General features: G+C 36.3%; 1 protein-coding gene across 4 annotated transcripts in view; it reads left to right on the top strand.

Annotated features, from left to right (window-relative positions):
• Nucleotides 1–18,281, top strand: part of STRN3 (striatin 3) — a 62,946-nt gene extending 44,665 nt beyond the window's left edge. For 3 of the 4 annotated variants that reach the window (XM_027720375.2, XM_027720370.2, XM_027720347.2), the window contains 9 exons: nucleotides 464–597; nucleotides 6,770–6,945; nucleotides 7,077–7,124; nucleotides 8,863–8,984; nucleotides 10,326–10,493; nucleotides 10,745–10,885; nucleotides 12,804–12,911; nucleotides 15,170–15,256; nucleotides 15,373–18,281. In XM_027720375.2, coding sequence (XP_027576176.1) covers nucleotides 464–597; nucleotides 6,770–6,945; nucleotides 7,077–7,124; nucleotides 8,863–8,984; nucleotides 10,326–10,493; nucleotides 10,745–10,885; nucleotides 12,804–12,911; nucleotides 15,170–15,256; nucleotides 15,373–15,542 — 1,154 coding nt within the window. In that variant the 3' untranslated portion in view covers nucleotides 15,543–18,281. The remainder of the gene's footprint in view (nucleotides 1–463; nucleotides 598–6,769; nucleotides 6,946–7,076; nucleotides 7,125–8,862; nucleotides 8,985–10,325; nucleotides 10,494–10,744; nucleotides 10,886–12,803; nucleotides 12,912–15,169; nucleotides 15,257–15,372) is intronic. The other variant, XM_027720351.2, reaches the window with a different exon arrangement.
• The last annotated feature ends 9,139 nt before the right edge of the window (nucleotides 18,282–27,420 follow it).

Genomic DNA, 27,420 nt, shown 5'->3' with positions numbered 1-27,420 from the left:
TGTTTTGCAGGAGTCTTTCGCCCAAGAGATAAAAAAATACTTAAATATGGAAGTTGAGATATTTGGCTAGTATAAAGCACAGAGACTTATTTGCAAGTGGATAGAAGGCAGAAAGCACATAGTGAACAAAATACTTAGCTGAGAATTTGGAGACCTGGGATGTACATTTGATGTTGCAATGTAAAGTAACGTCAGTCAAGTCACTTGTCAGTAGTATTGAACACCTCTGTAAAGTAAGTTGAAATCAAATGACAAAGCATGACATCAGAATTGTGTATGTAATATGTGTGTGTGTTTGCACATGTGTGCGTGTCTTCATGCTTTTTTTTTTAGTTGGGGCCGTGTGTAGTACATACAAGTTCAGTTTTAAACTCTGCTTTGCTGTTAAATGATGAATAATGCAGCTTTTCATCAGTTTGAATTATTACATTGAGACTTAAAGAAACTGTTTTGTTCTTTGTAGCTGAACCAATAACGTTTCCACCTGGAGGAGGCAAGTCATTTATTATGGGTTCTGATGATGTGTTGTTAAGTGTACTGGGCCTTGGAGACCTTGCAGACTTGACAGTAACAAATGATGCAGACTATAGTTATGATGTAAGTGCAATTTTATTTTAAAATTCTTTATACAGTTTAATTAATAATAGTTGGGTCCTCTCTCCTCCATCCTGAACATTACAGTTGCAGAGAACAGAGGTTTCATTAGCAAAAGCTACTCCTTGGAAGGGAGGACAGAGCACCTTGGGAATGAGCTAAGTAATTTGGGTAAACTGGAATTCAGTGAGATAACATGGTTTTTTCTGTGTAAATAATTTAATTCAGATTTTGTCACTGGGAGAATATGTTATGGCATAAAATACATGTCGATGTCTTAACATGAATTTGAACAAAAATGGCAATTATACACTGAAATGGAGTATTGAGAAGACATAGCATAAAACATAATATTGATATTAAGTTATTTCTTTGCTGTCCCTTTTGTGATTATGTAGTGTTAACAACATAGACTATATATAGAAGTATATTTCAGATGTAAGCTTTTATGGGGTACTTTTATGGGATGCTTTTATTATAATCCAGAGTGTTCTAACATTCCTTTGACTGTGTTCATTAAGCTTCTACTAATAATGTTACATGAATTTTTCATTGGTTAGTAACATTGAATGGCTGGTTAGGGAAGTGTTCAGGTAAGTTTTGCATGTGGTATTGTACTTAATATGTCTTGTGATATTGGCTTGTTGGTTGTGTTTTATTGGGATTTTCTTTTTTTGGTTGGGAGTGGAGAGTTGGGGTTTCTTAAGTTATGGTTGGTAAGGTACCTCTCTGTTTCTCTAACTTTTGAAGTTAGATAGATGGTGTTTATACTGGAAACCATTACTAAGAATTTTATTAACATCTGAGAATCTGCAAAGTGAAGAAATAAATTGTTTATACTTTTTACAGGGTCTGAAAATATTTGTGTGTGACTACACACCTGTTTTTCAATCAGAGTTGTCCTTTAGTATTTAAAATGGGTAGCATTATTAATTACTGTAATGAAGTAAGAGCTAATACTTAGGTTTCTCCATTATTGCAGAGTGTTACATTACATAGTTGGATTTCCTGAAAAAGAAATGAAAATGTTAATTATCCATCCTATTTCTAGACTGTATAAAAATAAATGAAAGACCTTTTTAAAATATTTTGAGTACTTTGTAAAATTGTGTAATATATCATCCTGTTCACAGTAGAGAATAGTTTTCAGGTTCTGTTTCATTTCACATGACATAACACTTCCAGGAAATCACAGAATATCAGGTCTTTGCATCTTAACTTTCTCAGTATTTTACCTTCTGTTCAGCTAAACCTGTTGTGTAATCACTTCTAAAATATGTCTGACTTGAGGATCATGTATAATTGTTTAGAAAATTATCACTTTTTTTTTTTTAAGTTTCAGTGAAATCTATCAACAAATGACATTCAAAGAAACAAAAGTTCAAAAGCATCAATTCTAAATGCTTTAAAGGCAGCTTAAACTTGAAATATCCAGAACTGGATGTTCCTAACTACTACTCCTAACCAGTAGTAAATTCCCCTGGAAAGTACGAATTTGAATAGTTCGGGAGCTTGTTTTGCACAGTGCTTTATTTACTTGGTTCTAACTTCTAAAATACTTCTGTCTCTAGGTTTATCAAAGAATTAAGAAAAGTGTTTTAATGCTAACTTGAAAAAGTAAAACCATTTCTTTTTCAACAGGTTAGAATCTCAAATCATGCTTATGAACTTGGCAGTTGATTGGTATATTTTCCTTAAGTGTTTTTCCTAATTTACTGACAGTAAATATGAGGCATCTAAATCTAAATGGTGTACTTTCAGTAGTGAGGCAGCTGCAATTGTGAGATTAGGTCAAAAATTGTAGTTGCACTGAATTTTATGTATGTCCTATTCCCAAGTTCAGAACTTTGGAATGTCAAGGTCCGCTGGGTCACACTTACCAACTTCATTAAATATATAAAGGTAACGTGACAACATTTGGCTCTTAAGGCACATGTTTGTAACCACAGATTTTTATGATACTTTTTTCTTTTAAAAATCTGAAATATTTGTTAAGCACCCTACTTTCTCCTTCTGGCCACCAAAATCCCAAGTCAACCTGTATGCTGGAAAATTAATGCATGGACTAATTAGTATGGCCAGCCTTCACGTTGGTCTGTAATACTGTATTTTGCCTGACTCCATTCTTGGTTGGCTGTTTTTAATGTCATGAAAATGATTGTCAATTGCAATTAATAGCATAAATTTCAGTATCTGTACAACTCCCATGTTAGCAGAATACTTTATATCTCTATTATAGATCATTATTTTCTGTTGTTCTCCAATTAGCTCTCTGTTGAGAATTACTAGGAACAAGTAATTAGAGGTAACAAGTTCCTGGGCTGAAGTGTAATAGCAGTCTGGAAGAAGAGTGAGAAGCACCACTGTTTTTGTACTTTCTCTTCCACATTTTTAGTTGGTTTTAGCTATTGTCAGAGACCGACACTGAGCTAGAAGTATCTTAGATCAAAAGAATGCAATCATTAATATGTTCCGATGCCATAATGGCAAATATACCATGCTTCTTTCTATGCTAAAGCGATTGCAAGAATGTCTTTTATGTAAAAGAAGAAATTTGTGACGTCTCCTTCAAGAATCCCAGCAGTGTAGGGGAAGTTGGTCTGTAGAGGATGGCCTGTGAGAGACTTTTAGAAGCAGTATTGGTTTTGAGGAAAACATCATGCTTGACTGCAAATTGCAGCTTTGCAGTATATTACTGTCTCTTGTCAAGTATAACTTCTTTATGAAACAGCGTATTGGCCATTTTGCTTGTTCTGAGATGGAGGAATATATACAGGTGAGCCAAGACTAAACTCAGGCAGCATTACCATAAATAACGTAATTGACATCAACTGATCAAACTGTTACATGAGAATCTGTGATACTTGTGACAAGTACAGTTTCTATGGTGCAAAGTGTGATGCATAATAGAATTTGAAGTTGCTTTTGTTCTGGGGAAACTTAAAACAGAGAACAAGTGATAAATACACAAGTATGAAATACTGCCTGAACTAATAAGGAATTTGCAGCAGAATTAGTTGGAAGTTTGAAGGTGTTAGTGATCCTGTAGAAGAAGTTGATCTTACTGCTTCAGTGTAGTTGAATTTTCAAAATTTTCTCAGAGACTCTACAATAGAGACTCTTTAATTTCATCTTGGTTTGGGAGGTGTGTGGAAAGAGGCTATTTCATGGTTTAATACTTGGCATATACAGGAGACAAAAGATAGAAGTAGGGTTTTGTTTTCTTACTGGACCATTCACCAAATAAGAACAAGATGTGATTGACCAAAATTGTCACTTGATTTCCCTGCTTCCTGTCCAGTCCTCCTTTCCCAGTACTCTTAGGTTGTCTTCTATCTTTTAAAGCATAAGTGAAAAATACATGGTGGCTTCTGACTTCATGTGTCAGAAAAGACAAACATAAAGTATCAAATAAGACAGATGGCAAGAATTTTTTTTATATTTGTATTTAAGAAGACTTTGTCCTGTCTTGGATTTGAAAGAGACTGAAATTCAGGTATTATTAGTTCTTTCTCAGGTTGAAAATTCCTTGATAATTATTAATTTCTAAAGTTGTTTCCTCGTAACTGGATTTGCAGCACAATCACACCTTGAGGTGTCACACTTTAGAACATTGACATACAGTGTCACATTTTACTTCTTTTCCATTATACCTCTGGCCCATTTGGTATCTCACATTTATCTTTCGTAATCATCAAATCCCTTTTCCAAGTCCTTGACTGTGTTTTTCTGAGGTGGGGTTGGGTTTTTTGTTTGGGGTTTTTTTTGTTTTTTTTTTTTTTTGAAATATACTACAGGTTAGCTTTTTTTTCTTAGAGATTGCAAGGATCTCTTTAAAGATGTGTCAGTTGATCTCTTGCAGTAAGGATGTCAAGATTCATTAGAAACATGAATGGGGGAAAAGAATTAAAAAAGAAAAAAATTGGTTTATTTATAACTAGATTTCTAGTAAGATGTACATGGTGTGTTCTAAAAGAATTGAGATTTTCAGTTTGCTTTAAAAACATGAAGGCTTTAAAGCTATACTTAAAATGGGAAATGTACCTTATTTTTCATAACTTGTGTAAATTCTGTACCTTGCATTTTAGAAGATTCCTCTGTACTGCTGAAAATGAAATTACCATTGCAACAGGCCGTTTAACAACAACAACAACAAATTTAATGAACTCTCTTCCTCTTTTGAAAAATAAGGACCACCATATTCAGTCCTGGTTTTCTTGAATGACTCTTCATCACAACTGTAACAGAAATTATTGTGATATGGGTGCACATTGCATCCAAAGAATTTAAAGTCTTCTGCATAATCTGGGACATAATATCATGTGCTAAAATTAAGCATTGCTATTTCAAATTTTTGACATTTGTTTCTCTAAGCCCCAGATCACTACAATTACATGAGACAACATGAGTTAGCGAGGTGGGTGAATACCTTATGTAATGAGGATTAAAATCACAAAGGGACTCCTATTTTCTAGAAAAGTACCCTTTTTTTTTCCTTTTCCCCCCTTCTCTTACCCATTCGGGGAGGCAAATAAATACATAGTTTGGTCCGAAATCTGTAAAGTTTAATGCAGAACTCCAGAATTCCACTCTGCTCTGCTTCTTGTAACAAAAGATTATTCTTTTTATGAAGCTTGTATATAATATGCAGTGTAGTGCTAAATAACTTAAATCTCAGTAAAAATATTGCAGTATTCACTGTAATCTGAAGTAGGAGGATTGCAAACCAAATGCTTTTTTGTTATATGTATTTCTTGACTGGTACTAAAAAAAACCTAAAAATTCAGGTTGCATGTCTGGTATAACAAGTTTCTGTGGCTTGATCTGAATTTGGTAAAGTTTGCACTTGGGACAAAAATTTACATTAATATAAGGGAAAAGCAAATGTCTGCACATCTGTAACTCACAACACTAAATGTTATGGTCTGAACCTGTTTGTTTTGATTGGATAAACTGAATTTAGTTTGAGTGAGTAGTGGTAATTCAGTCCTCATTATAGATTTGGTCCAAGAATACTTATTACAGTATATGTTAAATTATTATCTGATTTTTATTTTCAGTCTTGACAGATATAAGGTACTAAGATTTTATTAACTATAGGAGATTTTAGTCTCTTATTAGCTTGGTATGTTAAGATATTCAGGCCTGCGGTTGAGAAACATGCTTTAACAGTTACATAGTGAATAGGTAGTAAGGCAGAGGATAGGATTTAGCTTCCATTCATTCTTAGTTTGTTAATTTTGGTTATCTAATTAAAGTCAGTTTTCTAAGCTCCCTTTAGGGAAAGAGTTTATGATGGAGGCTTAGAATGGGATGTAGTCTTTTAAGGGTCTGCTCTGCATAAATTTAAATTGTATTCAAAGCACTAGAAAGGCCTGAGGTTTTCTGGTAACTCTTCTGAGTTACCTATAATTAATATTAAGCAGCTGTAATTATTGTATTTTAGCCTAACAGACTGTAGGTTAAGAATATGAATTGGATGTTCACAACATATATAAATGTAGAGTTTGCATATATTGCTTCATAAAGCAGCCAAGTTACTGTCTCACAAATATATTTAAAATTTATTGAAAACTTAAAAAAATATTTGTATGTAATGTTACATTTAAAATCATGACAAATGTGTCTTGAAATTTCAGTTACCTATTTCTGTGTACATACCTTCGCCTGTAGAAGTATTAAGGAATTATATATGTTTCCTGTCAATCTCAGTCACTCCTCTGAGAAGAAGCACTCACTAAGCACCTGAAATTTGTTTTTATTGTGTTTAAGTGATAAATGAGCTTTTGACAGCTGTAATCTCTTCCTGGGGTGGAGACAACATGATAAGCAATGACAATTTCTCTTTCTTTAAGGTAGAAGAATTAAAGTATCGTTGTGCATTAAAACCAGTTTTTGAAAATCAAGGCTTCTTGTCTGTGTATTTAACGTTATATTCCATTCCAGTCTGAGATAATGGAAACCATTACAATAGAAAGATTTGCAGACTACCTTGCATGCTAGACAGGGATTGTAGGTATGCATGTAGACAAATCAACAGATAAATGAAAACTTAAGATTGAACATGTATTAGCTGAATCCAGCATAGCGCGTTTTCCTAAAACACGGGGGGATGTATATATTACGTATTTTTAAATCCAAGATAAAATTACTCCTTTCCTCTTCTTCTTTTAAGTTGCCAGCTAATAAAGATGCCTTCCGAAAGACATGGAACCCTAAGTATACGCTACGCAGTCATTTTGATGGAGTGCGAGCATTAGCTTTTCATCCTGTAGAGCCTGTGCTGGTTACAGCCTCTGAGGACCATACTCTAAAACTTTGGAATTTGCAGAAAACAGTTCCTGCCAAAAAGCAAGTATATGTGTTTTTATAAAACATCAGTTGTGTTTTAAATGCCTTTGAAATTAATTAAACACTCACATTTTCAGAGTTTTTCAGTAGACGCTTCACATAATATAATAACTTTTTTCTTTCTCTTTCAGGAGTGCCTCTTTAGATGTAGAACCCATCTACACGTTTAGGGCCCACATGTAAGTGTTTGACATCATTCGTGGTTGATAAATATATTGTCATTATCTCATGTATTCTTAAGAAACATCAGTGTAATAGCCACAAATCTGTTCTGTTTTTACACTGTGTAGACAAGGTGCATTATCCTTGGTAAAACAGGTTAATACTGAGTCCCTGTCATTAATTGCACTGTCCATGATAACACAAGAAGAACAGAAAGTGGCAAATGTGATTAGTTGCAGTGGAAGGGAGAAATTGTAGATGGTGATAATGAAATCACCTGAGACATGTCTTGGACTGTGGATTTTTTATATATAATATATGGTAAAGATAAATAATGTAGATGTTACTAGTCTTCCTTAGTACCTTCAGATACAGGTATGAGTCTCAGTGATTTTTTTCAGCTTGTGTTAACTGTTTTGTTACTCCTGAGTTTCACTTGCTAATTATGAATTCTGCTTTCTTTCAATAAGAAGGCAAGACAAAAATACGCAGTTGATAGCCAGAGTAGTTTGAATGTACTTTGCTTTTATAAGTAAAGATCCAGTCTCCAACCCAGTTAGCAGGTAAGCTTCACAAGAGTTTCGATAAGCACGGAAGTAGGTAACACTTCTTGTACTGGCCTCAACAACAACCAAAGAAAATAAATTTGTGGTTTTATTAGGAAATCAGCACATTCTGTTGTCTCACCCTCCTCCTTCCCTTATGCTGTGTGGTAGAGTGTAATGTGCTACTTTTGTGTTTATTAACTAAAGTGTAAAACGCTCTGCCCCAGGACTGGGAGACTAATTTGTCCTCATGTTGAAATATGTTCTTGTGGGGTCACTGACCAGTTTTCTCCTTCAGATCTCTTTCTCTGTCCAAATTTGGGCTATTATTTGGATATTTGTTAGTGAATACCAAAAGGTAAGGTTTGGGGAAGTTTTAATACAGAACTAATGCCTACCCTGTGGCTCCAGTGCGACATAACAAAGTAATTTTACTATTTTTCCTCTCAAGAAGCATTAAGCAACATTACCTTTCAACCTATCTTCATTCTTCACTTTGCTGAATACATGGATGGATTCAGCCAATAGTCTTCCTTGTCAACATTTTCAAAGATATAATTCTAGTTTGCTTATCTGCTCTTATTTATATCACGAACATGGCCTGTCAAATGACCCAGGTGTCTAATTTTGGGGATATGGTTTTACAGTACAGTTAAACCTGTGTTTGTAGTGTGTCCAAAAGAGTAGACCTGGTTCTTCCTTTGGGCTACCACTTGTGCTTATCTGGTATCACAGCAAACAGGTTCAAGAACTTAAACGGTGGAAATTTAACCTTGGCCAAAAGGTACAATTTCTAGGATCATTTCTCTGAACCAGTTTTCCAGGATGTAGGTTACTGTCCATTTCTAAATGTAGGCTGAGAAAGGGAGGCAACTACAGCCACTGATTTCAGCACAGCTAGCTGTTAGATTGGCATAGATACACTGTAAAAATCCACCATTTGTAGGTGTACTTAATTCTGAGAAATAAGGTGGTGGTCTTTGAGTTGCTTCAATTTGCATAGTTTTAGTTAATTTCTTATGATTCTTTTAATAGAGATTGATATCACTTGTCGAGACTTAAAATGTTTTAATAGTATTGTTTCTTTGGAGTTTATGGGGTTTTTAACTGCTTAATACAATCCAAATGTTTTTTGAAAGTCAATAGTCAAATTTTTACTTCTATCCTGTAGGCAGTATCAATCAGCTTCTTTTTCTTTGTCTCCCAATAGTGGACCTGTATTGTCATTGGCAATTAGTTCCAATGGAGAACAGTGTTTCAGTGGTGGTGTTGATGCAACCATCCAGTGGTGGAACATGCCTAGCCCTAATGTGGATCCATATGATACCTATGGTAAATACCTTTTAAAACATAAACATCTTATGAACATTGTCTTCAAAATTAATTTTCTACTTGATGTTAATCTGTTTTCTAGTGCTTTTATCATCTAAACCATGTGTTTTCAACTTTTTCGTGTGGTAAACATTAGTTTACCCATTAGTTTACCACAAGTTCCCACTTAAATTGGTGATGTGCTTTGTGTAGAATTGTAATAGGGAGACATAGCAATTCCTGAGATTTATACAGTAAAGAAGAAGTTAATCCAAACTTTAATTTTTGAGAAGCAAAAAATTTTGAAACCAAATTGCAACTTTTGAATGATTACTTAGTTTTTCATTGATAAAAATTTACCAGAAAATTAAGACAAGTGTACTCAAATTCTATGTCCTGTGTTTCTGATTTGCATCTCAGTTCCCTATCTTCAGATGTCTTTAATTTTAGATGTCTCTAAAATTAAATAGCTCATAACTGTTTGGAAAACTGTGCATCCCTCTCCTGCCACTGATGGTGATCATGTCAATGTAATGAATGGCCTACTACAACACTCAGGCTGTATTATCTGTGGCAGTGAGAGGAGGAGTAGGTACTGTCTTGCACCAATTCAGGAAAAGCACTACACCCTGTCCCTTAAAACCAGTGTATTCTCCAATTGTGCCTCTCTGCTAAAAATATATTCAATACAGTGTAATCACTAAAAATGGACCAATTTGTTCATGCTGGTAGGATTTGATGGTATAGTTTTTATGGGCCTCAGACAAAACTGCCTCTACTCAAGTGACAAAGTTATTGTTAAAAGCTTGTTTGCAGGCTCTTGAGTTGCAAGACCAACTTGTTTTTTCTAGTTTTCCACGAAACTAAATTTTAGTGATTTACCTGACTTCATGCCTTTCCATTTATCTTTTTCTCCCACTTCTCTACTCAAAGCCTGGTACAGAATAGATTTAAAAACCCTCTATAAAAGACAACTACAAATTATCCAGGAGGTGAAAATAAGATTCTCAGGTCCCTAAGAGAAATAGTTTTTGTTTTAATTATTAGGGTGCTTGAGAGTTTTATAACATACCCTTGTGTCAGCAGAATATGTTGAGTAAAAGCAGCATTAAGCATCAGTGAGTTTTGTGGTTTGAGTTTTTTTGTTTGCTTTTCTGTTTGGTTGGTTGGGGGATTTTTTTGAGAAAGATGGCAGTGGTTGTGCAAACGGACCTTCTGTGCAATATTCTAACTGTTGCTTAAACAGAAAGGGCAGGTGGGATATACGACTGTTTTATGTGGAATTTAATTTATGTTTAGGTACAATACTTACTTAATGTTTCTTCACTAAAAAGGTTTCATTTCTGAACTTTTTTTTTCCAGAGCCAAACGTTCTAGCTGGCACATTAATTGCTCACACAGATGCAGTCTGGGGTCTTGCTTACAGTGGTGTAAAGAATCACTTACTCTCTTGTTCAGCAGATGGCACTATTAGGTTGTGGAATCCGCCAGAAAAAATTCCCTGTATTTGCACTTACAATGGAGAGAAAGGTAACTTTTTGCAGTGGTTTTGAAAATCAATTGTGAGGCAGCTGATGATGCATCCAGGCTCATTAACTCAATTTATCCAAATTAGGTAAAAGAGCTAAAGGAAGAACATTAAATAATCGTGGTGCTGTAGCATTACTTTAAAAGAGCAAATTTCTTCTTTGAAGTATGAATGTAAAAAAACCTAAATGTTTAAACGGTCAGAAATTTTAAAAGTGTTTCATTCTTTTTAAAGACTTTTTCTCTCTTTCCAGAGCATGGAATACCTACATCAGTTGACTTTATAGGTTGTGACCCTGCTCATATGGTGGCATCTTTTAACACTGGCAGCACAGTCATCTATGATTTAGAAACATCCCAGTCAGTGGTAATGTTTTCATCACAAATAGAATCTGGTAAGTAAAGCTCTTCTGTAATAAATATTGATCTTGGTTGAGGTGCCTATGGTATTATATGGTACCTATTATATGATGTAGTAAATGAAAAAATCTTGCTTCTCTTCTGCATTATTCGGTTTGAAAGATGGTTAGATACTTAAAGATGCTTGGGACAATCATGATGGAAAGGTGATTCAGCTCCTCTATTCCTCTCTCGTGAGACCCTGCCTGGAGTGCTGTGTCTGTCTTTGGGGCCCCAAGCATAAGAAAAATGTGGGTCTGTTGTAGCGAGTCCGGAGCAGGGCCATCAAGATCCCAGGGCTGGAGCACCTCTCCTGTGAAGACAGGCTGAGAGGGTTGGGGTTGTTCAGTCTGGAGAAGAGAAGGTTCTTGGGAGACCTTATTGTGACCTTTTAGTATCTAAAGGGGCCCACAGGAAGGATGGAGAGGAACTTATTAAAAGGGCATGTGGTGGCAGCACAATGGGGAATGGCTTCAAACTGAGAGTAGGTTTAGATTAGATATTAGGAAGAAATTCTTTACTGTACAGGCACTGGAGCAGGTTGTCCAGAGAAGCTGTGAATGCCCCATTCCTGGGCGTGTTCAAGGTCAGGTTGGATGGGGTCTGAGCAACCTGATTTAGAGAAAGGTGCTTCTGCCTGTGTCAGGTGGAGTGGGAACTAGATGATATTTAATGTCCCTTCAACCCAAGTCATTTTATGACTGTGGATTAGCTGGATTTGAAAGTAGTTAGAGATAGTGAAAGCAACAGTTATTGTTCTCTAAGCTAAGATTTCTTAAGATTCAGTTGTCTGATTTATATATCAAACCACATTTTTGATTACGTGGTCTTGACATGGAGGATATTAAGATAAGTAAATAGATTAATTAAATACAATATTAATTCAGTGTAGAATTCTGTACAGCTTGGAATTAGACATGCTTTCCTATGAAACTTTATAAAAATCCTGTTGCTGCAAGTAAGGTGCTAGAAAGATGTAGCTCTTCAAGAGTTAATTGTATGTATCTGATTAAACTCCAGATAGAGGTGACTTCGTTTTGTGAACTTTTGAAAGTGTTTCATAAGGAAAATCTCCAGTTTCTGGTCACTCCTTTCTATGAAACGTGATCTAAAAGAATAATGCAAGGGGAAAATTTGCTTCTCCCCTCCAAGTAGTCTAGTTATATATATTATATATATACAGATATCTTGTGCAAAGCCTGACATTGAAGTGAGAAGGAACATTACAATTTGGAGCAATACCTTTCCTAGTTTGAAAACTCCTAAATGGAATCAGAAAAAATTAAGCAGAGAAGTTAAAGGAACAAGCCTTAAAACACTCTGATATCAAGATAAGAAAGTGTTTTCTAAAAAGTATTCTAAAGACTTCTGAAGAGATTTTAAACCATTCATTGTTTCTTTAAGTTGAAATTAAAGACATAAATATATCTGACAGAATCTAATAGGTTAGATTGACTTCAGTTATTTGGATTCTCTGCTCTAGTGGAAGGCATCCCATCCAACCTGAACCATTCTATGATTCTGTCTTCTCCCCTACCCCCTCTGCCACCCCAGCTAAATAGCTTTTGGTGTGACATGTGCTAAATATATATTACAGATGCTACAGTTTGTTTCTACTTGACTAATGCTGCCTTGCAGTACTTGCTTGGTTTCCTATCGCTCTAAAGAATCTTTCATGTGTGTAAACCACTTGTACAGCTTTAACCTTTCAGTACGTTGCCTAGGGTCTACCTCCCTTAGCCCCATCCTCTAAAGCAAGCAGCTGTTACTTATTTCTTAGGGGATCCATTGATCTTAAAATATTACTTACGTGATATTAATTACTATGTAATTTAAAGTGTAATGCTGAAATACTGTCATTTTAACTTTAACACTTTCTTTAAGACAGGTGAATATTTGTTCTTTTATTTTCAGGTGTACAATCAAATAATCATATTAACAAGGTAGTAAGTCATCCCACACTTCCTGTAACTATTACAGCACATGAAGATAGACACATCAAATTTTTTGACAACAAAACGGGTAAGGATAAAGAGAACCTAATTTGTATTATATGAATATTTTTAAAGACAGCTGGATGGACAAAAGGAGAATCCATGTGTAGGAAACTTACTAGTGATGTAGTCTTACACAAAACAGAACTTTTGGTATTTCTAAGAATAAACCTCTTCAGTACCTTTTCTATGAAACAGTGGTATCTGTTGCAATTGTGACTTCAGCAGTCAGAAAACACTCTCAAAACAGGCAGAGATAGTTGTGAGGAACAAGAAAGCTGTTTTTAATTTAGAGCTTTCCTAATTTATAGAGTATGTCTGCTGTTTTATTACTCATGATTTTAACTCTAAGCATGTATCAGTTATATTTTTCAACTTTCAGTAGTAAAGAACATTGCTTAGTACCTATTAGGGCAAGAAATAACACTAAATTCATTGTAGTAATGGAATCATATGTTCTACTTAAGTTGTTGATTAAATTTATAAAACAGAAAAGAATCTGGAGGAAAGAGAGGGAACGAGGCTATAGGGGAAAATTGCACTGTCTATCATGACAAAAACGTTGTAATAATTGTAAGAACAAACCTAAACTTCCCATTTTTGAAATTGTCAGTCACTTCCTGCGTGTTATCAAAGTTGGAAGAAAAAAAAAAATCAAGATAAGCTCACTTTAAGTAAGCACATGTGCAAAACCCCTGTTTGAAATTTATTTGGTTTGGGCGGAGTGGGGTATGGTGTTCCTGGGGTTTTTGTTTTCCAAGGCAAAAAGCTGGACGTTTTTCTCCCCTTTACACCTGCCATGAATGTATGTATTTGAGTTGTGATCGTTAAATGTGTTGTAATGATTGTGCTGAAATTAAGATTTATTACTTTAAAGAACAAAGATGTAGAATAAGGAGAAAAATTTGGCATGTACAAATAATTGGGTTAGAGACAGGAAACAGAATGTAGAAGTAAATGGTCATTATATTAGAAGCAGTAGCTCAACATAATGAGTCATCTGGACAGGGGACAATATATTGGCAGTTAACTGACATTCATTAATCCAGGTTATTAAACATTAAGTCTGACAATGAAGAACTGAGGATATTAATACACTTAATAGCAGGAAAAATAAATTCCGTGTGGATAAATGGGAAATGATACATATAAGGAAAAATAAACATTGTAATATAAAATAGTAATACTGGGGTGAGTGTTCTTACCCAAAGTAAAACCTTGGAGTTGAATAAGAGATTGAATGAAAATACCAGTTTGTTGCTTAGCAGTCAGGACAGCAAAATGAATGTTAGGAGGAAGGAAAGGAATAAACAGCAAAAAGGAACATTTTTAGTACCTTTTTATGAATACTTTGAAGTCTCCCTTATCTCAGAAGGGATATAGCCAAATTAAAATGTTTCAGAGGATGTTTAAAAAGGTCTTCAGTAGCTTTTAAATTCTTCACAAAGAGTCTTAGGAACTAAATAGGCTGAGATTCTTCAGAAAGACAGACAACTGGAAAAAGATGATATAGTTTCTTCATGTTGGTTATGGTCTTACAGGGATTTATTTGCTCTCTTTTTCAATACACGGACTGAGGTTCAGTTGCTAACCCCCAGCAGGTGATAGATTCCAAACAGAAAGAGGTGATGGTTCTTCCGTGCAGTTAAGCATTTCAGAACTCCTTCCAAAAAGTATCATGAGATGCTAAAAGATGTTATTAAGAATCCAGGAATGGAGGTCACTGAAAAGAAATGTATTAAGAGTAGTTGAATGCAGAGGTAACACTTTGCTTTGTGACATAGCTAAACAGTTAGTTACTAGGAACTGGGGAGTATTTTGGGCAAGTTTCCTTGTTTTTATTTTCCTCCTGGTTTATCACCAGTGGCATCTCCTAGCAATGACAGAGATAGATGGACCTTTGGTAAGGCTCAGTAAGTCTCGTTTTGCAAAGCGTCGTCAACGCTCTGTCCTACTGGGGCAGTTATTTAGAACATTTAGCAGACTAAAAATTGAGGTTCTCACCCTCATTTTAGTCATGGTCTTCGTTGTCATTGCTACCAGTAAAGATGCCAGATGGATAAAAGGATTGCTTACAGTGGAAATGCCTTTTTGAGAGTTGTGTGTCATTTACTCTTACGGTCATATAAGAGTCTGCAGTTGAAACTTCTTAATTTCTAATGGAATAGGATCATTCAGATTTTACTGGAATATAAATAAGCATGTTGTGCTGTATTGCATTTAATGTTTGGGGTTTTTTTAATAAACAATACTTCACAGGAAATTCACTGTTCATTTTGCTTTTAGGTAAAATGATCCATTCTATGGTTGCTCACTTGGATGCTGTCACAAGTCTAGCTGTAGATCCTAATGGAATCTATTTAATGTCTGGAAGTAAGGGTTTTCTTTTTTTCATATTCTATATGCTCTGTAAATTTTGCATTTATGATGCACTGAAGTGTCTGACAAATATAACTTTGTCTTTTGTCTTTTCTTTTTTTCTTAAACAGGCCATGATTGTTCCATTAGGTTATGGAATTTGGACAGCAAGACATGTGTGCAAGAAATAACAGCTCATAGGAAAAAGCTGGATGAATCAATTTATGATGTAGCATTTCATCCGTCAAAAGCATATATTGCCAGTGCAGGAGCTGATGCCCTTGCCAAAGTATTCGTGTGACATAGCAGAACAAACCTGCATCATAACAGCAGGTCTGTTTGGACAAAAAAGAGGGAATGCGTCACTGCCATCAATTATAAGGTTACCAATAAGACACTACATCTGATCTGCCTGGGTGAAGGCTCTTAAGTGGGGCAGGTATAAGTTGGTGAAAAGTCACCACATCTTGAACAATGTCAGGCTCATTCATTTAACTGTAATTTCTGTATTTGGGGGGGTGGGGACAAATACAAACAAAAACAAACAGTATTTGTAGCCTTGACTGGATATGAACTGAGCGTATGTCTGTTCTTTAGGTGTCTTTAAGCAAACGTGGAGTCTGATCTTACAAAAGATTTTTATTTTGGACTCTGTGTGCTGCCTTAGGGTTAGGAATGTGGTGCTCTTGTGGGGGGAAGTGAGCTCCAAGAGTAGCTTTCTTTTCATCTCTTAGTAATCTTCTGTTTATCAGTTGAATGCCACAGATTCCCCTTTTAAACTTTTATTTTGCTTTAAAGAAAAGGAAATTTAACTTAAAATATTTTAGCATTAGTTGCACAAAATGTTTGGATAAAATTCTAGTTTTTATAAGTCTTTTTATATATTTAGCCTGTCACAACAGTGCTCAAGATTGTATTGATAATGTTTTTCTGCATTATAGAACCCTAAAACACAGAGATCTCACTGACCCGCTGCTGTGTAACCACACTCTTCCCTTCTTTTGCCTAATACAGCTCAGCTAAGTCCTTGCTTAAGGATGCTAATTCATCATCATCGCATAACTGTCTTCATAAATAAAGGACTGTAAAATGTGTTCAGATGAAACACAGAGGGGTTAACACCCCCGAATGAACTCTTTAAAAAAAATTAATCTTGGCATCCTATCACTATGTGATATTTTGTACATCTTACTGTATTTACGAGTTTATTTATCAAGGATTACCCATCTTGCTAATGGCCTATTGTTATTTATTTCACTTTTTGTTGGTCTTTATATCCTTTTATGTAGTGTGTTAAAGGGCCCTGTATATCTGTTATGGCACTCTTTGAACGGTCTAAAATAGATGAGAAAACGGGACATTTGATAATCCTAAAGTTGCAAATCAAGAAATTCTTTTTCATCTGGTTAAGTACTTGGAGTGGAGTTGACTCCAAAAGACTAATCTTGTTTCAGAACCTTTGGAGTGAAAATTATTTTTATTTACATTTCAAATAGAATACAAAAGTAGTTGATTAAAGATTCATAAATCTGCTGTGTTTTGACTAGTTATTCCCTGCTTTTATTTTATTTTCCAGATGTGCTTCAGTTTATGGTGTAACTAAAAATTTTGTTTGTGTAATGCATGATTAATACAAAAAAGTATTTTTTCTAGTCTTCCACAAAACTTTTCTGATCAGTTTGCGAGTTTTGATGAGTTTTGTAAGGTTTCTGTTTTACAAACTATGAATCAGCAAATTTTTAAGATTGTACCACATAGCAAAATACAGCTGTTGAAAAATAATGTATATAAAATGCATATAATAAATATTAAATGGTGTACCTGTATGTTACTGTTGGCTACATTATTTTGTGTTGCACAGTTTGAAAGTGTCATTCTACAAATTACTAAATTAGGTCTCAATTTTAGCAAAATGACCATTTGTTTATTATGCTTATAAGCTGCTTTGCTTTTGCAAAATTGTAATAGTTGTCTGGATGTCAACCAACTGTTCAGTTTCAAGCAGCAGTACCCACATATAAGAACATGTTTCCACAATGTTTTAAAAGATTTTTACAAGACCAAATTGAAAATTGCTAGTGTATTCCTACAGCCTTTATAAGATTATAATCACAGTGTTTTTCAGTATCTCTATATATGAAATCATTCTGAAGTGATTTAGGAGCCAGAAAGGTATACTCTCTTTTTATTTCAAACTGCCACTGAATCATTGTGTTGGATTTAAAAAAAAAAAAAATGATTTCTAAATGCTTACAATTTTCCCATATATCAAATGTTATCTATTTACCTTTGTCCATTTCTTTATAAGTTCTCCAATAAAGATGATGCACAAAAGGCTCAACTACAGGTCAGCATTTACCTGCTCTGTTGATGAGTCACTTTGCTCAAAGTGTATCAGCAGATGCAGAATACCAGAATATGAATATTAGATTTTCATGTAAAGCAGTATATTTGGGTATAAGTTACCTAAAGTTAGAACATGTTCCTATAAGTGGTTTAACTGCATTGTTCCATGTAAGTTTCCAGTTTTGCAGTAAGAATGTATTTCATGCCATCTCATGTCAAGCAAATTAGAATTTAAAAAAACAGGAAAAAGAGGTGCTTGTGGTAGGCAGAATATTGCAGTCATATTTTAAGATTAATTTTGTTTTAGTAATAATGTTGCATTGCTTGAAATGTTGCAGTAAATTATATATGAATTGGAGAATTTTGTCCTTTATCATGAAGATTGAGGTGAGGCCTTTTAGTAACTGCTTGTAGGACACTAAGACTTTACTTTTGAAAGTAACATTCAGCTGATTTGCACTTTTTGTTCCTTCCAGTCTAAAGCATTCAACTAATCAACAGACAAGAGAGTATTTGAATTTTATTGGAAGTAATTTCATAATCGCCTTTTCTGAAGCCGAACATTGTTTCTGGCAGCTTTTCCAGACTGCTGCATTTTAATGCTTAAATGAAATGTGATTGTTTAATAAACATTACCATGCATAACATTTACTTTTTTTTAATTGTATTAAAATCGAAATGATAAAACCAAAAATATTTGCTTATTTTCCTTAATTGATATCTTAACTCTCATCTTAGTGAACTAATGCATAGTGGATCAAATACTGTAGTGAGGCTTCACTTATTGAATATTAACAATAATCTCTAATACAGTCTTAGTTTATTTCTTGTGGGGTATTACATGCTCAAACCTTCATTTGTTGGTTTTGAGTTTTTTAGAACAGAAGAGCTCAAGTATTGGTGATGGGGGAAAAAATGATAGTGCTCAAAGAAATGTTTTTATTTAGCCAAAATGCTTCAAGTAATGAAAGGACTTACTTCTCTTTTGTAAGTAAGACCCAAAGAATTTGTGTTTAGAACCTGAAAGATATCTAAATATGTTTAATAATAAATTTAGTATTTAGGGTATGATTGATGTTAACAGACTTACTCTCCATCTTACTTTTTTATTGTAGGAACTGTTCTAAGCAGAGGAGTGGTGACTGTAGTCCAGCACCTTATTTACATAAATAGCAAATACATAGGAAAACGGGTGTAACAAGGCCTGGGCAAGAACCTCCCCTAATTTAGAAATACTAAGGAAGAATTTTGTTATGTGCTTTGATTTACTTTAAAACTGATAGCAGTCTGCTCTAGCACTTCCCATCTGGAATCAATGGAAAGCCTCTTGGTCACAGTGCTGACTTCTGTTTCTTCTATGATATTACACTATAAAGTTGTCTCAAACAAGCACAGTTGAGCAACTGGTATTTTTGCAGGGACACTAAACACACAGATAGGGTGGTCAACATAAATCCTTCTGGGAAGATGCGTATCTTTTTTTCTTCCCATATAGAGGAGGTACGCGGTATGAAAATATGACTGACTTCACGTTTTACTTCTGTTTCATTTCATGGAAGCATAGAAAGGCTTCCAAAGGAAGGGAACATTAAAGGGGACATTAAAGATCATCTATTTCTCACCTCACCCCTGCCACCATGGGCAGGGACACCTCCTACATGTTGTTAAAAGCCACATCCAGCCTGGCCTTGAGTATTTCCCCTTCTCCTGTCACTACATGCCCTTGTAAAAAGTCCCCCTCCATCTTTCTTGTAGCCTCCCTTCAGGTACTGGAAGGTCACAATCAGGTCACTCTGAAGCCTTCTCTTTTTTCACACTGAACAACCCCAACCTTCTCAGGCTTTCCTCGTAGGAGAGGTGTTGCATTCCTCTGATCATCTTGTGGCCCTTGTCTGGACTCACTCTAGTATATCAGTGTCCTTCCTGTGCTGAGGACTCAGGCCTGGATCAGTACTCAAGGTGGGATCTCAGGAGAGCAGAGTAGACGGACAGAATCCCCTCCCTCACCCAGCTGGCCACGCTGCTTTGGATGCAGCCCCGAACATGTCCAGACTCATCCACCAATACCCCCAAGTCCTTCTCAGCAGGGTGCTCTCAATCTCTTCATTCCCCAGCCTGTATTGATTCTGGGGGTTGCCCCAACCCAGGTGAAGCACCTTGTACTTGGTCTTATTAAATCTCATGTGATTCCCATGTGCCCACTTCTCGAGCTTGTCCAGGTCCCTCTGGATGGCATCCCATCATTCAGGTGTGTCAATGGCACTACTCAGCTTGGTTACCCAAGTGCATGTATGTAAAAATATACATATGTATTTATGTTCTGGTTTTAAGAAGTTTTTTAAAAGAATTAACAAAAGCAGAAGGCTCCAGAATTGTTTAGAAATGCTACTTCTGAGGTGAGCATGAAAGAAGGTTTAAGTTCCATATTTAATATTTGCTCTATTGATAGCTGGAGAATGCACACCCTGGAGTCCTAAGCAGATAAAATATACTAACAGATTTTAAAATAAGTAGTTCAAGCTACAAAAACTTTAAATGTCCTAAATATATATTGTTTTGTTTTCTAATTTTAACATAGAATAAAACTTGAGTTGATAATGTAAAAGAACATACCTTCTTTTTAGTCCTCCTCCTTACCTTATGGTATCTTAATGGCGCCCCACATAAAAAGTCACCTAGACTCTCTGAAGGTGCATGTATAACAACAATATACTTTTTAAAAAAAAAATATTTACAGAGTTTAAAGAAGTTAATTTAACTCTGGTGAAATCCATAGTCATGAAAAGAAGACAATGTGGGGTAACCTATGTCATAAGGCTCTTGTTTTCAGGAGTCACTGAACCTCTGACTGCAGTGCTGTGAAAGTCTCCACTGAAAACAGTACACTGATATATGTTGATATGCACTTTAACAGTAGCTATGCTTTAATGTCTTTAGATGCATATAAAATGGAACAAATGTCAGTGAGGCCTGCTGGCGTTTTTTTTTTTGTGATCTAAAACCTTATCAGGAGCATGTGTCTTGAACTTGGTATTGATATTTCCTCTGGGAAGGTTCCAGCTGATTTGGTCTAGTTTTCCTGGAGCAAAGTAACTGGGGAAGCCAGCCATTGGCCAACCCTCAGCCACCCTAGTATATCAACAGTGTCTGGGAGCAGTGCTAGAGCATTTAATCTGGCAGTAGAAGAATTTTTGCTTTGACTGTATGTAGTGCTATGACATAGCGCTGAGAGTAATACCAAATCTCTAGTGTGTTGTCTTAACTGAGGGAGAGAGAACTGATTCCTACAAGCATATGCCTCCACTTTACATTCTTTTAGGAACATAAGCTGTTGCTGGTTGTTAGCTATTGACCACTAACAAATAGCAAGTAGCAGCTTACCCATTTAGTATCTTCATCTGTGATCATCATACACAGTTGTCTTCGGTTACATGGAGTGTTCTGTTAAATCTTATCAGTGCTGTGAAACTTTTGATACTCTCATTTTGATACTCTCATTTTAAATTGATTCAAATTAATGGATTTATTACAAAATTAAAAACTGCCTAAACTAAAGGATCAGTGCTGTGAATTTATATATATATTTGGAAAACTAAGACTATAGGTAGGAATTTATAAGTGATCTTGTATTATCTGTGTGTGTAAAAGGCTGCCTCTTTTAAACTGAGTATTACTGGGAGCTGTATTTGCTTTAGCAAAGTTCCAAAGTATTGATATTGACCTATTCTTTACAAGTGGCATTAATTCTTTGAAAAGAGATGGTCTTTCAAGTAAAAATAAAGATAATGCTAGCTTAATTGTTACATGCCTTGTAGAATCGTTTATTGCTATCACAAAATATACAGTGCAAGTTTATAACCTTTACATGAAATGTTCCATTCTACTTTGGAGAATACTGGATACCTTAGAAAAAATATATCACTTGGTGATCAAGGACTATTTGCTTTTGGGATATCTTTGACTTGGATGTATTGGAGAGCCTTTAACTTGAAGGGAGAACACTACCATAAGACAGTCATTTGCAACTCTATCATCAGGTTCCTCTCTGACAAAAATAAATGGGATAGGCTATGTGACTTTTTTTTTTTTAAAGGTATTTTCAATGTAACTTCAAGAGGGGCTTTTTGCAATTGAACATTTGTTATAATATTATAAAGATTCTTAACTGTATTCAGTCTTAAGCATTCATTAGTGCCAGCTGACCTGCTATGTCCTTCTCCCATCTGCTTTTGTCTTTCAGCTTTTAGCTTTTCTTGAAAGCTTCAGAGGCTCTGAGAGGAGGAAGGAGTAGCTTGTACAAATGTTAGGTTGTGAATCCATGCATGATCTACAGAAATACATGACCATTTGAACTCGAGTTGAGAGGGTGACTTTATAAGCTCTGTGCACAAGGTCTTGTGGCTCAGCCACAGTGGGCAGAGGGAGCTGGCCGGGCTCACCAGGCAATGCCACCTGGAGAAGGTGACAATGGCCACTTCTGGCCTGGGGACAGAGCGGAGCTGCAGGAGTCCTGCAACAAGCTGTGATTAGGCAGGGCAGGAGAGGTTTTGCCCTCCCTGCCTTCGGACATTTTGATGTTGGCAGAGGGCAAGAGCTGCTGATGTTCTCCACTGTTGGTCACGTATCCCTGAGGTGTTTCCTGAGGCTTGGCCTCTACCTGCAGCTTGACTTGCCATATGGCTGTTGGAAAGCTGTCACTGCTCTTCTGATCCTGGTGGGCCTGGAGAGACCAGTTGCATCCAGGCACTTCTCAGACTGAGCCTGATAGCTGCTGGGTTTTTGCTCATGAACAGCAGCTGGCCAAGGGGACGTGGTTTTCCCTTGTGAAAGGAGTGCTGGCCAAAATGTTTGTACTGTACTGGTGACTTTGTGGTGACTAGCCTGATTGGCTTTTTTAAGCGGGTTTTTCTCTATTGTTGCAGGTGTCTTTCCAGTTGCTCTTTAGTACCTTGAAATGGGTGAGTTTCTTGGTTTTGAATTGTGTTTTAATTAATATTTGGGGATTGTTTTCTATCTAAGGAAAAGGCTTTTCTGAGAAAAAAGCTTCTCATTTGATTAGGGGCATCTTGCATCTAAGGTCTGGTGAGACTATAATTCAGTGGGAATAAAGAGCTCCTGCTTCATGCAGAAGAAGTATCTTTCTTCTCTGAAATCTCAGCAATGGCTGGGAGAAAAAAATTCAAACCCATTAGCTCTATTGGTAGAACATCCTGCGTGCAGACAGGGAGGCATGGATGAAAGTGCTTAGTGTGCTGCAGCTCAGCTCTTGGGAAGTATCAGGCCTCTGGGAGAAGAGCAGTGGGCAGCTGCGAATGTTGGTGGCAGGAGCTCAAAAGCAGAAGCTCTTGGAAGGGCCTCAGATGCTCTGCATGCAGTGGTGGTATGTTGAAGTCTGAATCATAGCTCTGTCTTACGTACCTGACATTTTTGGTGGACTGGTTGGTAGCCAGAGATTTTCCCTAGATTCCCTCTGCTGAAGTTTTTTAGTGTTACATAGAAATACTACTGCATCTTAATGACAGCAAGTCTTAAAATACTTGTAGAAACTCATTGCTAGCGTATATGTTTGCAAAAACAGGAGCTGTATGTTAGTGTCCTGAATTTCTGCTTTGATTCTGTTGCCTTAGATAACCAAGGTGACTGACTCTGCTACTCTTAATAAGCATAGTTTCCTGTTAAGAGGAATTAGCTAACAGTTGCCACACAGAATTTCTTAGAGGCTGGAAATATTTTCCCCAATTTGAGTGATCTAACACCTGACAGTTTCCGTGGTGCATATGCATTATATTCTTTTAGAAACCTTTTTCTGGCAGATATTTGGGCTTACAGAAGCAACTGATCATGATCACTTTCTTCTAATTGTTTGTTAGTCTAGTCTCTGTTTAGATTTGAGCGAATCTGACCACTGGGGAGTAAATTCCATGTTAATGTATTTTCTACCAGCATGCTGTGCCTGACAGTTCTGTTTTGTTTCTAAACTGGCTCCTAGTCCTCACCAGAACTAGTTCAAGACAAATTTGTGTACCTCACCTCATTTAGAATGTTTAGATGGGAGAGAGCTGTTTTTCCCCATCTTCCTTTTCTGAACAAGTAGTACGTTATTAAAATACCCAAGGGTAAGTGTCAGAGAATTTCAGAAACTACATCCTTGTGAATTTTTTGATTTAAAAAAATATTATTTTAATTATATAGTTTGTTTGATTTAGAATCTACCAAAAATTCAAAAGTAGTGCTAAGATAGTAAGTAATTTTTGTGATTTTTCCCATCTAATTTAGATTATTTTCCTAAGTCTTGCCAGTCTTTTTCTCAGTCTTTTGACTTGTTGTTGTCTCTAACTTGTATTCTTTGGCAGATAATTGTTTATCATATTTGTAATCTGATCACATCCACCAGGGCAGAAAAATAGTTCTTATCCCTTTGCTTGCATTCTGCCATACTCCGATTGTAGTAAAGGCAGTATCTGACCTCAGCAAAGGTTGGACAAGTTTAGTTAGCATTTGCTAGCAAAAACAGCAAGGGAGGATTCACATGCTGGTGTCTCAGGAACTGGTCCAGTATGAATTTCAGCTGCAGATTCAGTTATACTCTAAGGGTGAGGGTATATTCAAACTGACAGCACCTGGCTCCCAGGAGAGTGCCCTCAGTGTGAGGTTTGGCTTCCTGGCAGCTGGGAAGCAAATGCTACCTGCTCCTTTTGGCTGTAGTAAACAAACTGGCCAAAGCAGTGCTTTTCCCCTTTATTATCCTAGGATAGCTGAAGTTCAGCTGCCCCTGCTAGTGTTTACAGGCGACTGCTCTGGTTGTGAAATGTAGAGAAAAATAGTAAGGACACAGTAATGGTTTGTATGTAGATGCAGATGAATGTAAACAAATTTTAGAGTAATAAAACAATAAATACCCTTCAGTTAATGAAAGCAGCTTATAATCAAGGACACTTCACTAACCAGACTTGATTGTTTGAAAGGAAAGAAAATTTTGATCCTAATGGGATTAAATTTAAAAGTGGGCATTTGCTTCAAAGCAGAGATTAAGACCTTGGATTTAGTCATAGACAGCAAATTTTCAGGACCTATTCTTCCTTCAGCTGAAGCTAGAGGCAAAATTCTTGTTGAAGCCAATAAGGGCAAAAGTGTGTGTGCTCCAGTTGATAGGCATATATAACTGGAAAGTTGCTCATATTTTAATTATAAACTGTTCACTGGAAGTTTCCATGTATTTGGTGTCTATATTTGAATGACAGTTGATCAAAAACTATTCAGCCACATTCAGCTTTCACTTCTCAAGAACACCATTTAGGGTTACTGTCTCAGGACCAAACCAAAGCTAGTCAGTTAAGATTTTTCTTCATTTATTTAATTAGGCTGGGGATCTAAGCCCCCAGTTTCCACGTGGTTTGTTTAAAATAAAAGTGCATCATCTTTGACAGTGTGCTCAGGCCTTCTGTGGCACTTGCCTGCAACAGTGAACTTTTCTGTGATTTTTTGGCTTTGATGCTTTCTGGAGCTGACTTACCCTTCAGCCTAATGAAAGGAAGGAAAGTGCTGACAAAATTGTTGAAGCTAGGTGGTGATATTGAGAGCTGCCCCATTAGAAACACCTTCTTATGTCTTGCTTTTAAGCCTTGTCCCCACTTTTCTTCTTCAGAACAGGGGAGGTGAAAATATACTATCTGTATTGTATGGGACCATACCTCATAGCTTATGTGACAACACTAATATGAAATGCAAATGGGAATAATTAAAAACATTTATGAGAGAATCTACTGTTCTGATGAAACTATACTACTTAGTGCCAAAAACAACACCCCTGTTCTTTCTTCTGTCTTCCCACTTCAAAATTGCTTTGTAAGTTGTAGAGAATTATAGTTGTTGGCTTTTGATGCAAATGGTTTTTTGGCTCATTTCTGCATAGCTCTTTATTGGCATTTATTTTAAAAGGCAAAGTAAACACTTTTAAAGTGACTATTTTCTCTTAAGAATGTTAGGATGGTCTTTCTTGTGGATCTTTTTTGTTCCTTGCTGGTTCAATATTAAGTTTCACAGATGGTAATAAAAGTCAGTAAATTTCTGAGACCTGTTCTTGCACTCTGCTTGAGGATGTCATATAAAAGACTTTTGCTACCGGGTTGCAGGGTGTATGTATACCTGGCCGTATGAAGACTTCTCTGCACTTTACTGATCTCTAGACCTAGACTATATACCTGCTTTTCTTATATACTGCACTTGTCTGACAAGTCTATGGCTAGAATGAGTCATGCTATCAAGAGATGTAGATACACGGTGAGTCATGATAAAGAGAGGACCTAAATGCCTAAGATTTGTGCAAGGTGCAAAATTTGAGGTGCTGAAAATTTCCAAGCAGAAACAGAGACACTGGCCTGAGTTTCCTTCCAGGACTAAGAAAGACAAACTGCCAGTGACAAAGGAGTTGTGTGCTCCATTCAGTTATAAAATAGCCCGTGAGTGAACAATTTACACGGGAAATGTAAGAAACAGATTTGGTGTCTTCCTTGGTCTTCTGGCAGTCAACACTTCCAGTGCTCAGGTGTATGTCCTAACCAACAGCTGTGGGTTGTAGCCCTTCTGGGAAGTTACCACAGTACAAAAATAATTTCAATTTAGTTAGGATAGAAAATTAATAGAACTTTGTAAATTTATGTTGCTTTGGGAGCTCCACTGGGAAGGATGAGTTTTGAACTGTGTTAACTATTTAATGTAAAATTCAAAACAGCTCAATGGGAGTTCCAGTAAATACCTAAACCCCTAAGCTCAGAATTTTCTACTCAAGTGAAGGAATCTTCTTTTTTTTTAATGTGCAGCGGTATGTCATCAGCAGTGGGGTTGCAAATCTGAGGCCCCCTGAGCAGCCTTGTGAGTACTGCTCAGGGAAATAGGGCATAGAGAATCACTGAATGGTTTGGGTTGGAAAAGACCTTTTAAAGATCATGTAATCCAGCTCCTTTACAAAGGTTTTCGTCGGTCGCACTAAAGAACAGAATTGACCGCCTGCAGACTATATCTCCTGACAGCCCCAAATCTGCTACAGTTTTCCCAAATTGAGTTTGCATGACTGAGGGTAGCTGCAGCTCTGTTCACATTCTTTGTACCGCTTGGTCCAGCAGCATAAAACTGAATCTTTGTCTGAATCCTTTACTTACCTTCTTACTCAAGCCAGAGTTTCAAATTACGTCTGCTACCCTCTACCTTGCTATTCTGCCTCCAAATTTACCTTCCACTTATAGCACAATCCACATCCTTTCCACCTTGTCTTTGTATCTCACCAGGTCTCAATCCTTTTATCCGTGTCCCACCAAAGTTTTTCTCAGATCAAAATTGTGCTCACAAATGCTTGTTTACAATCAACATTGTATGTTTCAGAAAGTATTCTCTGTGCTCACTTCCTACCCGAGTGTAACAGGACTCTGTGAAGGTGCAAGTAATGTGGCATCACCATTCCTGTGAGATGGAAATATGCGGGCAGTTAGCTCTGCAGGTTTCAGTGTCCCAGGGATCCAAACCTGCTTTTTGTTTGATGAATGAATGACGAGTTAAAACTGCCTACTCCTTTACAATAGTAAAAACAAAGCAGGAGGGAAAATGTGATTCTATTAGCTAGCATACAATTTATATCCAGAAGATTTAACTAGCATCGTACCTAGTATAAACAATGACTAAAACTTGGATATTGACTCATTCAAAATATTTGTATAAATAGTTCCCCTGCTATTTAAGCACGACTTAGGATTTAAGATAATACAGACAGGAAGCATCACACACAATTTACTCAAGCTGTACTACATGAGGTTCATCATAAAAAGACTTTGTGTTATGGG

The sequence above is a fragment of the Pipra filicauda genome, unplaced genomic scaffold, assembly GCF_003945595.2.
Source record: "Pipra filicauda isolate LSUMZ 115617 unplaced genomic scaffold, ASM394559v2 scaffold11_size5308982_pilon, whole genome shotgun sequence".
In the NCBI taxonomy this organism is placed as follows: Eukaryota; Metazoa; Chordata; class Aves; order Passeriformes; family Pipridae; genus Pipra; species Pipra filicauda.
Note: the sequence above shows the minus strand (reverse complement) of the source record. Positions and strands in the feature narration are given on the sequence as shown.